The 17,290-nt window shown below is 40.0% G+C and overlaps 1 protein-coding gene across 1 annotated transcript in view; it reads right to left on the minus strand.

Moving 5' to 3' along the window:
• Nucleotides 1-6,845: 6,845 nt before the first annotated feature.
• Nucleotides 6,846-17,290, minus strand: part of CLOCK (clock circadian regulator) — a 144,884-nt gene continuing 134,439 nt past the window's right edge. The window contains exons 19-22 of the mRNA XM_089669267.1: nucleotides 16,847-17,050; nucleotides 14,238-14,440; nucleotides 10,125-10,389; nucleotides 6,846-8,112 (exon numbers count right to left, since the gene is read on the minus strand). Coding sequence (XP_089525393.1) covers nucleotides 7,960-8,112; nucleotides 10,125-10,389; nucleotides 14,238-14,440; nucleotides 16,847-17,050 — 825 coding nt within the window. The 3' untranslated portion in view covers nucleotides 6,846-7,959. The remainder of the gene's footprint in view (nucleotides 8,113-10,124; nucleotides 10,390-14,237; nucleotides 14,441-16,846; nucleotides 17,051-17,290) is intronic.

The following is a 17,290-nucleotide window of genomic DNA, read 5'->3' on the forward strand; positions in this document are numbered from 1 at the left end:
TTTCTTTCCACAATTGATTTATTCACTCACAATGTGCCTATGAACCTGCTAGAACATGTAGTATTTTAAGAAAAACCAATTCTCTATCTCAGTCCCCTCCCTCCTTGCACATCATAGTGCTCTCCTCTTCTGGGAGTGGCTAATTACTATGTGCTGGCCTAGCTCCTCTCTCATCTCCGTAGATAACCTTTGAAGTGACTGCTAGGGGAGAAGCAAAGGGGAGTATTATAGAGTGTCATTTGAGTGACAGCTCTGAGTATGCTGGGCTGCTGACATCATATTGAAGATGGTGATGCCCAGCAGATTTTTGAAAGTTTACACAAGGGAAGCTTTTAGAGGTATTTCCCCACTTGCAGACAATACTGTGGATGGGTGGCCTGTGCAGGCAAAGAGACAAACCGGTACACTGCTGCCTGCTTCCAGGTATCGGGTGAGCACATGTGCACCCTCCACTGACACCCATTGTGATTGTACACAGGGGAAGTATGTCAGCAGTCCTAGCAAATGATTCATGGCCGGAACCTGCTGATCGGCTGTGACATTCAATACAAGGCTCTGTACAGAGTACACGATCTCCGTTTGTCATCCATGCAAGGCAGGGATGAGGAAATAAGAGATCTCTTCGTAAAAGCAGCACATAATACACACATTACACATTGGTAGGCACACATTTAACTCTTTAATCGCCCTAGATGTTAACCCCTTCCCAGCCATTGTAATTAGTACAGTGTCGCTGGAGATGTCAATGACAGTTAGTGTCAGATTGCTCACTGCACTATCGCAGTCCCGATATAAGTCACTGATCACCCTTATTAGTAGTATAAAAAAATAAATAAATACAAATTCCAGTATATATACCATAGTCTATAGACCCTATAACTGTCACGCAAATCAATTAATATTCACTTATTGTAATTTTTTTTTTTTTTTTTATCAAAATACATCAAGAAATTTGATTTTTAAATATTTGTATTGGATGTTTTAGAGCAGAAAGTAAAAAATACTGTTATTTTTTAAAAAAAATTCGTTTATATCACAAAACATAAAAAACCCTGTGGTGATCAAATACCACCAAAAGAAAGTTCTATTTGTGTGAAAAAAATTATTTAAATTTCGTTTGGGTGTAGCATTGCATGACCGCACAATTTCCAGTTTAAATAGTGCAGTGCCGTATAGCAAAAAATGACTTGGTCATGAAGGGAGTAAAATGTTCTGGTACTTAATGTGGTTGTAAAGGCTCAAGGTTTTTTTTTTTTTTTTTTACACCTTACCTTCGTGCACTCTATGCATGAAGGAAATAACTTTCTGTGTGCAGCAGCCCCCCCCCAAATACTAACCTGAGCCCTACCGAAATCCAACAATGTGCATGAGAGCCTTGGCTCTCTGGGGACAGTGACAGAAATATTTAACAATCTCCCTCAAAAAAAATCTATGAAGATAGACAAATTCCACTTTTTCAGACTGTTGGAATATTGTATGAGTTTTGTCTGATGCTGGACAGATTATACAAGTAAAGCAAACACCTGAAAGATAACATTTGTATTGTATTTTGTGTATTCAGGGTTGGAGGTGCCGGGCTGTCTGGGGTGGGCTCCCTGGCTTATCTGGGTGTTTGAGTGTTGATTAGCTTACTATTAATTAGATCACAGTTAGCTATTAGCTGTACTGTTTACCATTTGCACTGTATAGGAAAATGTGATCAAGCTATTACATAATCATTGTGGGATGTTTATCCCAATGTGTAATATTGATTTTTATTGTTCATGTGGGGACAGCCCCTATTTCTGAAGTGTATATAAACTTGTATTTCTGTTCAATAAAAGTTCGAGTTTTGCACCTAAGCTAGTGTCACCTGGTCTTGGGTGCAATACCCAGCTATAATACCTTGGTCCTGTGTCCCAGTGGCGAGGAAACAGTACTCTGACGGAATCACCCAACCAGGGTGACACAGGGACTCTCCCTCCTCATTGTCCGAGACAGCAGGGGGAGCCATTGGCCAGTATGTCAATGAGGAGAGAGAGGGGTTAGGGCCAAGCCGCAGCTGTATGTGTAAATGGGCATAGCAGCGGCTCGGGAACAAGCCTGCTTGGGTGCCCCCGTAGCAAACTTCTTGCTCTAGGGGCACTCGGTAGGAGGGAGGGGCCAGTAGAGCTCGTGGGGGACCCGAGAAGAGGAGGATCGGGGTTGCTTTGTGCAAAACCACTGCACAGAGCAGGTAAGTAGTACATGTTTGTTATAAAAAAAAATGCCTTTAATATGACTTTAAGTGGATAAAATGCAAAAAATATTTAAAATGCAAATATAATTTTATGGGAAGAATGGTGTGGAGGCAGGATCTCAAAGTATAGGCCTGTCTTTAGCCCTCCCTTACCATTTACTCATAGCAAACGTGTATAACAGTGTTTCCAAGCCTCATTCCTCAAGTACCCCCAACAAGCCATATTTTGAGAAAATAGAGGTCATAATACCAAGCCATGGGCACTAAATTTAAAGCACCTGTAGAAGGTGAAGGAAATCCTGAAAAATGACCTGTTAAGGGTACTTGAGGACTGAGGCTTGGAACCATTGATGTATAAGATACTGACACAAAATCTGCTCTAATATATACAGTGCATCCAGAAAGTATTCACAGCGCTTAACTTTTTCCACATTTTGTTATGTTACAACCTTATTCCAAATGGAATAAATTCATTTTTTCCCTCAACATTCTACAAACAATACCCCATAATGACAATGTGAAAGAAGTTCGTTTTGAAATCTTTGTAATTTATTTAAAAAAAAACAAAAAAAACACATGTACATAAGTATTCACAGCCTTTGCGCAATACTTTGTTGAAGCACCTTTAGCACCAATTACAGCCTCAAGTCATTTTGAGTATGATGCTACAAGCTTACAAGCACACCTATTTTTGGGCAATTTCTCCCATTCTTCTTTGCAGTACCTCTCAAGCTCCATCAGGTTGGATGGGAAGCGTCTGTGCACAGCCATTTTCAGATCTCTCCAGAGATGTTAAATCAGGTTCAAGTCTGGGCCACTCCAGGACATTCACAGAGTTGGCCCGTAGTCACTCCTTTGTTATGTGGGCTATGTGCTTAGGGTTGTTGTCCTGTTAAAAGATGAACCGTCGCCCCAGTCTAAGGTCCAGAGCGCTCTGGAACAGGTTTTCATCAAGGATGTTAATGTACATTGTACACATCCCAGTTCCTGCCACTGAAAAATATCCCCACAGCATGATGCTGCCATCACCATGCTTCACTGTAGGGATGGTATTGGCCAGGTGGTGAGCAGTGCCTGGTTTCCTCCAGACATGACGCTTGGCATTCAGGCCAAACAGTTCAATCTTTGTTTCATCAGCCCAGAGAATTTTGTTTCTCATGGTCTAAGAGTCATTCAGTGCCTTTTGGCAAACTCCAGGCGGGCTGCCATTTGCCTTTTACTACGGAGTGGCTTTTGTCTGGCCACTCTACCATACAGGCCTGATTTGTGGAGTGCTGCAGAGATGGCTGTTCTTCTGGAAGGTTCTCCTCTCTCCACAGAGAAACGCTGGAGCTCTTTCAGAGTGACCATCGGGTGCTCGGTTACCTCCCTGGCTAAGGCCCTTCTCCCTCGATCGCTCATTTTGGCCAGGCGGACTGCTCTAAGAAGATTCCTGGCGGTTCCAAACTTCTTCCATTTACAAATGATGGAGGCCACTGTGCTCATTGGGACCTTCAATGCTGCAGACATTTTTATGTACCCTTCCCCAGATCTGTGCCATGATACAATCCTGTCTCGGAGGTCTACGGACAATTCCTTGGACTTCATGGCTTGGTTTGTGCTCTGGCATGCACTGTTAACTGTGGGACCTTTCCTAATCATGTCCAATCAACTGAATTTCTCACAGGTGGACTCCATTCAAGTTGTGGAAACATCTCAAGGATGATAAGTGAGAACAGGATGCACCAGAGCTCCATTTTGAGCATCATGGCAAAGGCTGTGAATACTTATGTGCATGTGGTTTTTTTTTTTTATTTTTAATAAATTGCAAAGATTTCCAAACAAATATCTTTCCGGTTGTCATTATGGGGTATCGTTTGTAGAATGTTGAGGGACAAAAATGAATTTAATCAATTTTGGAATAAGGCTGTAATATAACAAAATGTGGCAAAAGTTAGGCGCTGTGAATACTTTCTGGATGCAATGTAGTTGGCACCAGGAAATAGTCAATGGTGGAAACCAGACCTGACTTTTTATCTTAAAGATCTAAACTCAAAAACACAAAATTTCACATATTGAAGTTTACCATTCCTTAGATCAGTTTGTTTTGTGCTTTCGGTTCTGCTAACAGAAATTAACAAGTACACTGTATTTCTGGCAAGGTCAACAAGTATATTCTGTAATAGCTGAAAATGTTTTTTGGATGAAAAGAAAATCAATGAAGCCACCACATCTAAGGACTGGTAAGCTGCAAAAAAATCAGAATTATGTTTTTGGGTTATCCTTTCATTTTAAAACACTGAACAAAAGGTGAAATGGGGATCAACTGTAAACAGCATTTTCAGAAGAGAAGGTTGCCAAAGATAGCCTCCATATTCTTTCAGGACGGGTGTCCTAACCATTACACTAAGCCTCATGGGCACAGTTTTGCTTTCAATGCATCAGTCACATCACTGCATTCTATAGGCAGAATGTGAAGATAAGCCCAAGTATCTCTAACACTGCAAATCAGGAAGCAGAGCCTGTAGCTCTAATAAGCAAGCATGGCTGCCTCCATGTACATGCATATATCCCTACAAACTAAACATGGAAACAAAGTTTTTAAAATAGTAACACATTTGTAAAATAATTTATATTAATCTGATCTCTCTTACAAATAAAAAACCTAAAGAAGCTGCACAAGGACATGGATAGTGAAGACCCAACTCTAATGTACATTTCTACCAGTTTTCATACATGCCTAACATGTATCAGGTATACTTCAGGTATTGCCCTGGTAATTCGGTCTGTGTATATTAGGCCATATGGCATGATGTGCAATGGAAGCAACAACTTCTAGTAATATCAGGAGCACACAAATTTTAGGCAGTGTTTGGGTTAGTGAAGGGGCTAAAACTACATTCACAAGGGTGATTACCTGTGGTGATCACTGCAGGCAATTGCTGACTGTGCAAGTAGTCACGAATAGTGGCTGCCGTCAGCTGGTCATTGCACTGTATGGGATGAACAAATATCAGAATTCCGGTGGAAAAAATAATAGTAATTCAGCCTGTTCCCAATGCTCTATACAACCTTCCACTTAGGATATGAATATACTGACAGGTGTTTGTAAGGTGGGACCTGATGATGTCCCAGATGATGGAGAGGCAATCCCTGCAGGTGGTACTACTGGGAAAGGTGTAGGGAAGAGCACATTACAAGACCAGCCTGCTGAGGAAGCTCCCATCTTGGGATTTTTTTTTTCACTTAAGCAAAAGAAGATTTGGATGAGATGGATGGTGCTCTAGGCAGATTAATAGTTTGAAGTCTGGCACTTTGCTAGACAAGGATCAGAGTACTGATTGTCAATTTAATTATGCTGATTCCAGTAGATGAGAGAATCTAGATGTGAATGGAACTTGGATAGACTTTGGTAGATAAGGGGTATTCCTAAAAGAGCAATGAGCAAAAGAAGTGAAAGGAAAAGAAAAAAAAAAAACACAACATGGTTGTGCACCCTCCAGATTGCTGAAAGATCTAATGTGGGAATAGAAGAAACTATCTTGTATAGCTGTCTCTTATTTTGGACAGTTCACCGACCACTAGGTAGTGATATTACATACAAGTAAGTGAAGTGAGAGCCAACAACATGGGATTATCTACAGCAAGGGATAGGGAATACTCCTTTTCTTCCAGACAACTCAACTTGTTCAATGGGGCCAAGAACCCAGTGGGGAATGTTGGCAGTGAAGCAACAGTAGATAATGGATCATTTCATTTGGGGTGTGCTGCAGTAATGTTATGCACTGCAACATGCTTTATTGTGTGTTTCGTCACACTGCATAACCACATCAATTAATTTTAATGGGCCCCAATGTTGGGGTGCTATTCAAAATGAAATACCATGATGGCATTGTGACCAAAGTAGCATTTGTGTTGGCAGAGCAGAGTAGGACTGGCCAAAAGATTTTACTTTGACCAGAATCCTTTTTTTTTTTTTTTTTATTTTTTATTGCACAGTTTGCTGGAAAGGGTATATAGCAGCATGCAGAGTGCTCTTCCAGAATTTTTATTGTGCAACAATGTGCACTGCTGGTAGTACGAATGTACACAAAAAAAAGTAGTGTATGGCCAGCTTTGGTCTTCCTGTCCATTAAGATAAGGCTTATTGTCCTTAACTGGGGGAGGATTTTATTTTATTTTTTTTTCCATTAGGAGGTCAGCTGCTAGCAAGTTTCTTATTTCTAATTGTATTACAAAAAGATAGCATTTGGTTATTTTCCTAAGGCAGGCCATAGACGGGTCGTTTCGGCCGATAAATGAAAAATCGGTCGGCCCCGTTGCCAATGCTGCCACCAGTGTCCATGAAAAACGGCTGTTTTTCACGGATTTTCCAGCATGACCGATAAAAATAAATGAGCAGATCCGCAAAAAACGGCCGACGGGCTGGCCCCACTAACGGCGTGAATATCAGCCGAAGTTTCATGCGGATAAAAATTCGGCTGATAAACAACCCATCTATGGCCTGCATAACCATCACATGTACCACAGAAACTATTTAGTCCTAACATTTCACAGGCAAATGTGTTTGTACTGAAGTGATTCTGTCTAAAATGTTAGCTGTGCTCAACTATAGTTTTTAAAGACTCACAAATGATCATCTTCCAAGACACTGGAAAAAAATTCCTATTTTTATATTATTCGTTATTGAAGCATGATGGCATCTGCCATTTTCCACTATTTTTTTTTTTTAGAAACAATGCAATTTTCCATTATGGATACAGAGACCATTATGAAGTTTTCATATTCTCATCACATCAATCTACAGGTCTATGTCGTCTATTAAATAATATGAGATCAGAAAATCATGGGACCTCGTACCAGATTTAAAGGCACTCCTGTTTATCAGAAGCAGAGAAGTGATAAAAATCCATTCTTTTCTTAGAAATGCAGCCAAAAATGCCTTTTGCAAGTGAACAATGTGCCCACTGCACAAACCCAGCAACCTGCATTTAGAAGTAAAAAACAGCCAAAAAAAAAGGAGAGACCTAAACAATGGGGAAATAAAGCAGCAGTCATATAAACAGATCTGAACAAACGACATACCAAGAGAGAAATGGAAAAGTCATTGCTAGTGAGTGCAACTAACTCAACTGAGTGGCGACAAACTCACCAGTGCAAATCGTATACTATTAAATTACATCTTCAGTTTTACAACAGAGTATTTACATAAAGAGTGTTTACAGAATGCTTTGGTAATTGTGCTTATGTATGGATCACGCAGTGTTGTGCAACAGAACAGTGGAGCTGGATCATAATCAAGAGTGGGTTAGGCATCTGGGTTCAGGGAAAATAGTACATATAATAATTTATATTTTTCAAAATATGTGTAATCTTCTAGAAAACCTCTTAAACATAAACTCTTCTAATATGTTCTCTTTAAAAGGCCACTAAAAAGTGTCAGCATGATAGTTTAAAAACAAATATCCAACAGCAGCTTTCAGACATTAGATTAGAACATCTAGTGAGTAGGCGCGTGCAGGCATCTCCGCGACCAAACAATTCCATAAAAATAAACTCTGCTCTGACACACGATGTGCAATAGATAATGTGTCAAGCCTGTCTCATGACACAACTGTTAAATACTGCGGACAGGTGCTCAACCTGCTTTGTAGCCTCGTACCAAACATTCATTGTGCTGCATTGGTAGTGATTATCAATTTTCAATACTGCCAGCCAGGTCCATTCATGTCTTCTATAAACAAGTCCATCACACGTCAGAGTTACAGCTGCTGGACTTTAGAGGGATCGCTCATGCTGTCCGCCCTATGCCGACTTAACTGTTGCTGGTGTGATGGGGCAAAAGTGCTTTGTTGTACAGGGAAGGAGGAGAGGATAAGCTGAGCTGACTGGTTCCCATGAACCAATCTGGATGCCTAGGGAGATAAACAAAAACAGTATTATGAGACTCCCTAATTAAAAAGAAAAAAAAAAAAGAAGCTTGCATTTACATTAGTTTTTGATGTTTAAAATAAAATGGTGGCCAGGCTGTGGACATTCCACTATTTACATATTCAATGAACAGTTTTAAAATATTATTTGAAAACATGAATTTTAAAAATAAGTTTCAAAATTAGTTCTCGACAACCTATATAGCAACAGGGAATTAATCCTCAGAAAATGAACAATAGAAAGCTCATTTCAGAACCTTGGCCACCAAGAAATTACTTAGAATAGCCTTCTGGGCTTCTAATCTGTAAACGATTGCAAAGGAAGAGAAGGGAGAACAGGTGGCTGAGAAAAGACTAGAATGACCTCACCACATATACTATAAATTCTGATGATGAATTGCTCCAAATTACAAGCAGCTACAGAGGTCAGTAAACGTTTGCTGTAAATAAAAAATATGTAAAGAACCTCTAGCCCCAATTATACTTATGATAGACTTGGGAGTATATTCTCCTGTCAATTCTGTGGACATGTTTTATAAGAATACCTTGGAAAAGCAGGACAAGAAGTGAGAGCAGCAGTTGTCACTGATACCAAAAGACCTAGACCCCAAGCCCCCCACCCACCCCCGCCAAAAGTAAAAAAAAAAATTATATATTTTCTGAGAACAGTGACTCTGTAGAATAAAATGGTGACAGTTGCGTTTTCAGTTTGCAGTGTCACATTGTATTATGAGTTTGACAGTTGATAATATCAAGTAAGACACAATTACAATAACTGATTTTTTTGAAAAATATAAAAGATGAGATTGCGTCAAGAAATCACCAAACAAACATGTCAAACCTAAGGCTGGGTTCACACAGGAACGGACAGCTTCCAGAGCGCTTCGCCTGCACACTTCCAGCTGCGTCAGAGGGCAGCGTGGTGCAGGATTCAGCGCATTGCATGGCTAATTTTTTTGTTTTGAACAAGCTTTATCTGAAGTGTGCAAAAGGTGCACTTAATTCATGGCAATGTACAGCAGTGCCATGCAATTCTCTACAGCACATTGCAAAAAAATGCATCACAGCAAGCTGCAGCGCAACCCCGGGCAGTGTGAATGGGACATGGAGGAAACAATTGTTTTCTGTGTGTCCTTGAGGTGACAAATGTTTTACAATGCAATAAAAGGTCTGTCACCACTCAGTGTGTGAATTAGCCCTTAAAACTGCACATGCCTGTGAAATGGCAGAAACGACAGTACCCAATTTGTCCATCAACAGTCAGAGATGACCCTAGAATCATTCCAGCATGTGCAGGAATACCCAATGTGTGTGGCGCAATCATTTCTATATACGTGTGCACCCAACAAGCATATTTGTGTTCACATGGGATGGTAGGTGGCTTTTTTTTTCCTTTAATTTATTAAACTAATTTTAATTTAATTTATTATAGGTATTTACATCAACTATATACTGTACACACACACACCAGTCTCCTCTCTGATGGTGCTTACAATCTATGGTCCTTACCTCACATGCATCAATATACATATTGGGGTCAACTTAGACAGGAGCCAATTAACTTATTAGCATGTCATTGGAGTATGAAAGGAAACCCAGGCAAGAGCAAGGAAGCAACTTCGCATGGGTAGCGTTTTGGTTGGAATTCAAACATAGGACCCCAGTGCTGCAAGGCAAACGTGATAACTTCTCGCAGGGGGCAGTCTGTTTACATGTCAATGGTACTGTGGATATAGAGCTTATGGCCGCAGCAGTGAAATGGATGAACAATATTTTCAGAGATCACTAGGATTGGTTGTTAAAGTGATAAGATGATTGGGAGGCTGGATTTTAGTGGACAGCCTGTTACTTGAAGTTGAACATGTTACAGTATGTCTCAAAAAAGAAGGCTTTGAGTAAGGTTTTCTCCAAGCATGAGGATATCCTATAAAAGGAATAATTCTACATATTGTGGCTGTTTTTCCCTCATTTATCACAAATTCCACTAATATTACCACCTGCAAAAACTGTTGTGGCTGTTGTCCAAGTTGTGCTTGAGTTTGCTGCTGAACTGATGGTATCTGTTGCTGCTGCTGTTGGTCTTGCTGGTTCTGCTGCTGAGGAGTAATAGAAATGGTCTGTGGTTGCTGCTGCTGCTGGGTAGCAAACGTCGGATAGGCAGTTACCACTGGACCCATGAACATGGTGCTGGGAACCATGACTGCTCCACAAGCAACTGGCGTGGTAACCAGTTTAGTCACTATTTGTTGAGCTTGAGAAAACCTGTAAAACACATTTAATTTAGGTATGAATATAAATGTTCAAGAGCAAGGAAAGCATTACATTACTAAGTACGATGTTAAGAAAACTGAGGAAGTAGTCACTAAAGAAACTGAGGGGGAATGCCACTGCTGATGTTTTGAAAATGCCAATTACCTTGCTGTCATGTTGAATCTTTGGTTTAAAAGCTTTTTGAATCACTTACCCAAACTAAAGTATGCTGATTGGGAGCTTTCAATTTCCCCCTCTGACGTGTAGCCACTGGATCAGCATTACTGCTCTTCAGCTAGCATTTTCAGAAGGAGGTTGGCAATAGTAGCCCTCATATTTCTCAGGAGACAAACTTCCTTTAAAACTATGGGCAAAACTATGCTTTTCCTTAAGCAGGCCACATATGGCTCGAAGCTTGGCCAGTTCAGCAATGACTGGCGGAGATTTGAACCATCTATGGACAGGCTGATTGTACCCAATTCGATTTTTGTTGCTCTCCGCGCAACTCAGCGTTGCAGAAAAGAATATCGCATCACCTATGACCTGCCTTAGCAAAGCATCTAACCATTTCTTTTTTATTTTCCTTTCTATTAGTTTTTATTATTTTTCAAAAGGATATTACAACAACTCAAACAAGCTCAACTTTAAACGGTAAGATTTACAAATAGACTACGTAACATTGTTATAAAGGACATAACAATGAGGCACTTATTCGAAAATATACAATCATCCTGTTTTGTTTTAAATACTGCAATGCATGGCCATGTGGTGGACGGCAACCAAGGGCATCCGAAACTACGCCACCACACAGCCATACAGAGGACCAGTATGGATTGCCTCATGGTCGTTCGACCAAAATCACAAAACAATCAAGAGAAGGAAATAAGGAAAAAGGGAATTAAAAAAGGTGCACCTGATCCAGCCTTGTTACACCAAACATACTGTAGAAATTTCTGTTGAATTTTTAAGATCAGAGACATGAAGTGAAATTGGGAGAGTCCAAAATAAATATAACAATCTTGGGTAAGATGTTCATTGTTATGGAGTACAAATGACCAAACCAAGAAGGGGGTTAAAACTCCAGATCTGAAGCTCACCAGTCAATTTTTTGAATAGAGGAGGGTAGTTTTTCACATACAAAGTGTGTAAATTGGGTGTAAACTGTAAGATTAAATAAGGGAGAGCTGTTGGCTGTCATTTAAATGAAAAATGATGTTTGAGAGCACAAACAATCTGTTCCTCCAAGGATTTGTTACGTGCCAGAGATTTAGAATGGTTAACCCAAAGGCCTGAGATAGTTGAGAAGCGTCGCAGGATAGAGTATAAATTAGGGATTGATGTAACCGGGGAAGAGAGGATCATTAACAAGTCATCGGTGGACAGGGTGCACTTGTGTTTCCGATCCCCACAATGTTTACCTTTGATAGCCGCATGTTCATGGAGTATAATGGCAAGAGGTTCTAAAGCTAATACAAACAAAACTGGGGATAAGGGGCAACCATGGCATGTGCCTCTGTGTATTGGAATTTGTTGGGAACTATATCCTTTAACCATTAAACGAGCCGAAGGGGCACTATAGGGGTGTGCACGAGGGTGATGAAATGGGTACAAAAATCATAGCGTTGCAGAGAGTAAAAAAAGTATTCCCATGACAGGGAATTATAGGCCTTGTGTAGGTCTAAGGAGAGAAGCATGCCCTTCCTCTGTCCCCAACCATCCTAGTTCAAGTGTACTGCTGATATAATGTCCACCAGTCTCCTGCTTTGATCTGGAGCTTGCCTATTGGGGACAAAGCCGATTTGATCAAGGTTTATTTTTTATTTTAATGAAAAAGGCAACAAGTGCCCACTAGCTCTTTGCAAAAATGTGTGTCATTAAAGCTACAGATGACGGCTGGTTGTTTAATTTAGCAACTCAACATTAGACACCATGTAACTGCATTTGCAAAAAAATAAATAAATAAATAAAATAAAACCATCCTTATCAGTACTAGTCTATACAGCTATATGGATTTTCCCATTTTCTGCTCCTCTTATAGATACAGACAACATACAGTATACTCTGAAAAGGCTGCAGAGCAACATCATTCAGCTACAGTCAGGTCCATAAATATTGGGACATCGACACAATTCTAACATTTTTGGCTCTATACACCACCACAATGGATTTGAAATGAAACAAACAAGATGTGCTTTAACTGCAGACTGTCAGCTTTAATTTGAGGGTATTTACATCCAAATCAGATGAACGGTGTAGGAATTACAACAGTTTGCATATGTGCCTCCCACTTGTTAAGGGACCAAAAGTAATGGGACAGAATAATAATCATAAATCAAACTTTCACTTTTTAATACTTGGTTGCAAATCCTTTGCAGTCAATTACAGCCTGAAGTCTGGAACGCATAGACATCACCAGACGCTGGGTTTCTTCCCTGGTGATGCTCTGCCAGGCCTCTACTGCAACTGTCTTCAGTTCCTGCTTGTTCTTGGGGCATTTTCCCTTCAGTTTTGTCTTCAGCAAGTGAAATGCATGCTCAAATCGGATTCAGGTCAGGTGATTGACTTGGCCATTGCATAACATTCCACTTCTTTCCCTTAAAAAACTCTTTGGTTGCTTTTGCAGTATGCTTTGGGTCATTGTCCAACTGCACTGTGAAGCGGCGTCCAATGAGTTCTGAAGCATTTGGCTGAATATGAGCAGATAATATTGCCCGAAACACTTCAGAATTCATCCTGCTGCTTTTGTCAGCAGTCACATCATCAATAAATACAAGAGAACCAGTTCCATTGGCAGCCATACATGCCCACGCCATGACACTACCACCGCCATGCTTCACTGATGAGGTGGTATGCTTAGGATCATGAGCAGTTCCTTTCCTTCTCCATACTCTTCTCTTCCCATCACTCTGGTACAAGTTGATCTTGGTCTCATCTGTCCATAGGATGTTGTTCCAGAACTGTGAAGGCTTTTTTAGATGTCGTTTGGCAAACTCTAATCTGGCCTTCCTGATTTTAAGGCTCACCAATGGTTTACATCTTGTGCTGAACCCTCTGTATTCACTCTGGTGAAGTCTTCTTGATTATTGACTTTGACACACGTACACCTACCTCCTGGAGAGTGTTCTTGATCTGGCCAACTGTTGCGAAGGGTGTTTTCTTCACCAGGGAAAGAATTCTTCGGTCATCCACCACAGTTGTTTTCCGTGGTCTTCCGGGTCTTTTGGTGTTGCTGAGCTCACTGGTGCGTTCCTTCTTTTTAAGAATGTTCCAAACAGTAGTTTTGGCCACGCCTAATGTTTTTGCTATCTCTCTGATGGGTTTGTTTTGTTTTTTCAGCCTAATGATGGCTTGCTTCACTGATAGTGACAGCTCTTTGGATCTCATCTTGAGAGTTGACAGCAACAGATTCCAAATGCAAACAGCACACTTGAAATGAACTCTGGACCTTTTATCTGCTCATTGTAATTGGGATAATGAGGGAATAACACACACCTGGCCATGGAACAGCTGAGAAGCCAATTGTCCCATTACTTTTGGTCCCTTAACAAGTGGGAGGCACATATGCAAACTGTTGTAATTCCTACACCGTTCACCTGATTTGGATGTAAATACCCTCAAATTAAAGCTGACAATCTGCAGTTAAAGTACATCTTGTTCGTTTCATTTCAAATCCATTGTGGTGGTGTATAGAGCCAAAAATGTTAGAATTGTGTCGATGTCCCAATATTTATGGACCTGACTGTATGTAGCAAGGAGTGTAGAGGAAATCAAAGCCTTTATTATTGAAAGTAAAAAAACAAATAAGCAAAGAAATGATACATGTAATTTCATCACATCTCACAAAGGATTTTCATATTTACCTGATTTGTCTGTCCTGGGAAAATGTGGTAACAGCAGACCCCTGGTTAGTCTGTTGCCTGTTGGATGGCATTTGTACCATGTTAGCAGTAGATGGCTGTGAGATTACCATGGTGTTGTAGAGAGGAGCAGCCAGTGACCCGGGTGTCTGGCTGGACATTGAGGTCTGCTGAGAGTGCCCACTGTGCATGTTCTGCTGCCCCTGCTGGAACACGAGATACATTTCCTTTTTACATTATGAATATGTATTTAAATATGCATTAGTCAAAAGTGGAAACTGTAAATATGTTACTGTACAATTCAACATACATGTTATCTGTACAACAAACAGTTATAATTCATGAAACATGGCTTACACCAATATATAACTTGCCAAATTTTGTTCCAGCAGAAGGTTAGTCTGAGTAACCAAATACATAATATAACTACTGTATGTATGTATTTAAAAGCACCAACCAGCGCATTTTCCTAATGCTTTGGCTTTCTGGCACAATGACCCAAAGCAAATACAGAGTTTCAAATTCTAGCTTTTTTTAATTTGCTGCATCCTTGTTCTGCATCTGTGATTTAGAATTACTGTAGCCAGACTTTCAGAAAGAGATCAGCAATGACAGTCCTCTTATTTCTCATAACCAACTCCATATTTTTTTTAAATTCCACTGCCCAACCTTTGAGAACATAAAAAAGCAACCTGGCTGCAATACTTACCCGTATGTTCAGCAGCAACCCCCCCCCCAATATGGAAAAAACAATAACTTTTGTATAACTGGTTTTCATGTGTCAAAAATCAGCACAGTCATTCCACATGACATGAAGTCTGTAAACAAATATAAAACAGCATGTAATTTTACCAGATCCAAAAGCACTGAATTTTATGCATGGGTTTAATACTGCAGAGAAATATGCCATTATACAGTACTTTGTGTACTAGATCTATGCACTCTGAACAGGCTGTCCTTTAATGCCTGAACAATTAACCATGATGAAGTTTAGTGAAAGTGTTTTCAACTCTGCTTCCAAATAAATTGTACAAATGAAAACAGAGGTCATGTACATTTTTTTCTGAACACAATGTGCAGAATATTTGGCCAGGACTTCGTTTTCACCCAGGCCTTTCTGTGGTTCATCTGTTCACCCCAATGCTTAGAATTCCCTTTGTGCGAGCATTCATGTTTTATTGCCCATGTTTGAAAATACAGGGCTGGAACTCAGGCAGTACAGCGCAGAATCATTTATGTATCTAATAAAATCTGTACTAATGAGCAACATCAAGGTTACTAAAATAACTGTTTTTCTATTATTACTATTTTTTTCACTTGTTCGCTGGAGCTCCCCTTTAACCCCCCTGGAGGCAGTATTCCCAAGTGTAGCTCCGGGTTAACTTTCAGTACCAAAAGCGGTAACCTCGAGCTACACTTGCTCAGGGATTCCCTCCAGCACTTACCTTGTCCTGCGCTCCCGCGAGATGTCCCCCCTGCAGCGTCCCCAGCCATCTCCTCCGGCCGATGCCGGCATCCGTCTTCCCTGCTAGCGTCAGGACTTACGGGGGACGGAACCGGCGGGAAATTTAAAAATGTGACATTCACTCAATACACTAAAATCTCATAGTAGAACATTACTGTATCAAACAATTTCACATACATTTTGTCCCGAGTGCTTTGTCCTGTGCCCTGCCTGCATTTTCACTGTTCTTTCTGCCTGGAAACTAAGAAATGTCCATAGCGTCCAAAAAGCGTCCCTTTAGGTCAAAAGTGGTTTTAGAAAAGCTAGAGAACAGCGATAGTAAATCAGAATCACTTGAAGAATTGAGTGATGATTTGTGGGGAAATTTGTCAGACGTTGAAAACAATTTTGCGACTTTGCTCAGTGATGTGCGAACTTGGCACTCTATTTCAAATTTCAATGTTTTTGGTTTGATTACATTATTGAATTAAATTATATTATTTTTTATGATTATGTATTATATTATAATTTACAATTTCGTGCTTCAAATTTTATCATACCCGGGATGTTTACTAGACTCTTGTTCGGACAGATTTCAGTGAGTTATTCCTAAGAATTACAGGCCTACAATAAATAAAAACATATTTCCATGCAAAAAAATGTACCGCTTTGAGCACAGAAATACTGACACAATCAGACCGCTGGGGAGGTTAAAGTCTAAAAGAGAAGCATTCTGCTTACAACACGAAAGTAGCTGTCAGGTAAAGGCTTGCACCTGTCTATAAAAGCAGATACCACCAATAGATAGAGCAACCAAAACCTAAACACAGCTTACATTATGCAAACCAGCTTCAATATACCATAAGGGCATCTGTAAAAGCTGTTGTACATTACAAAACTAATTGGAGATCACCTGCACTTTTTAGTGTGGTAAGATCAGAAGTCATCTGAGAGTAGGGAAAGCTACCCATCCACTGACAGAATTTTAAGTTGGCTTTAGTTAGGGTCACACTAGCTCATGAGATAATTTAGTGTTTACTTAAACTACTTATGAATTTAATGTGATTGATACCTTACTGTTTAGTTCTGACTGAAAGGAAATTTAGGACAAGAGAATAATTTGAAAAAGAAAAAAAATCTGTAATACACATGAAAAATGCAATGTTACCTGGCTGGTGTTCTGTAAAGGCTGCTGTTGCAGCATGTGGGAGCCTCCCATGTGGCTGGTGTTCAGGCCTCCCTGCAGCTGGTTGGTTTGAACCACCTGACCCTGCATGGTAAGCTGTGGCAGTTGTGGCATGTTGGAGCCGTTTCCAGAGGATGTCTGCACCGGCCCAAAGTTTAGACTAGGCGTAGATTGCTGCAAAAACATCTTTAAGAAAACAAAGAAACATTTTAACCTTGAATAACATATAATAATGTCATTTTTAAAACACCATAAAAATAAAATGGAAGGAGAAATATGGTATTAAAGAAAAAAAAATTATAATCTTCTATATATTATACATATACACATACATACATACATATACAGTTAAGTCCATATATATTTGAACACAGGCACAATTTTCATACTTTTGGCTCTGTATACCATCGGAATAAATTAAAACAA

Source organism: Staurois parvus, unplaced genomic scaffold, assembly GCF_062004578.1.
Source record: "Staurois parvus isolate SC_StPar_1 unplaced genomic scaffold, SC_StPar_1.0 ptg000071l, whole genome shotgun sequence".
Taxonomy (NCBI): domain Eukaryota; kingdom Metazoa; phylum Chordata; class Amphibia; order Anura; family Ranidae; genus Staurois; species Staurois parvus.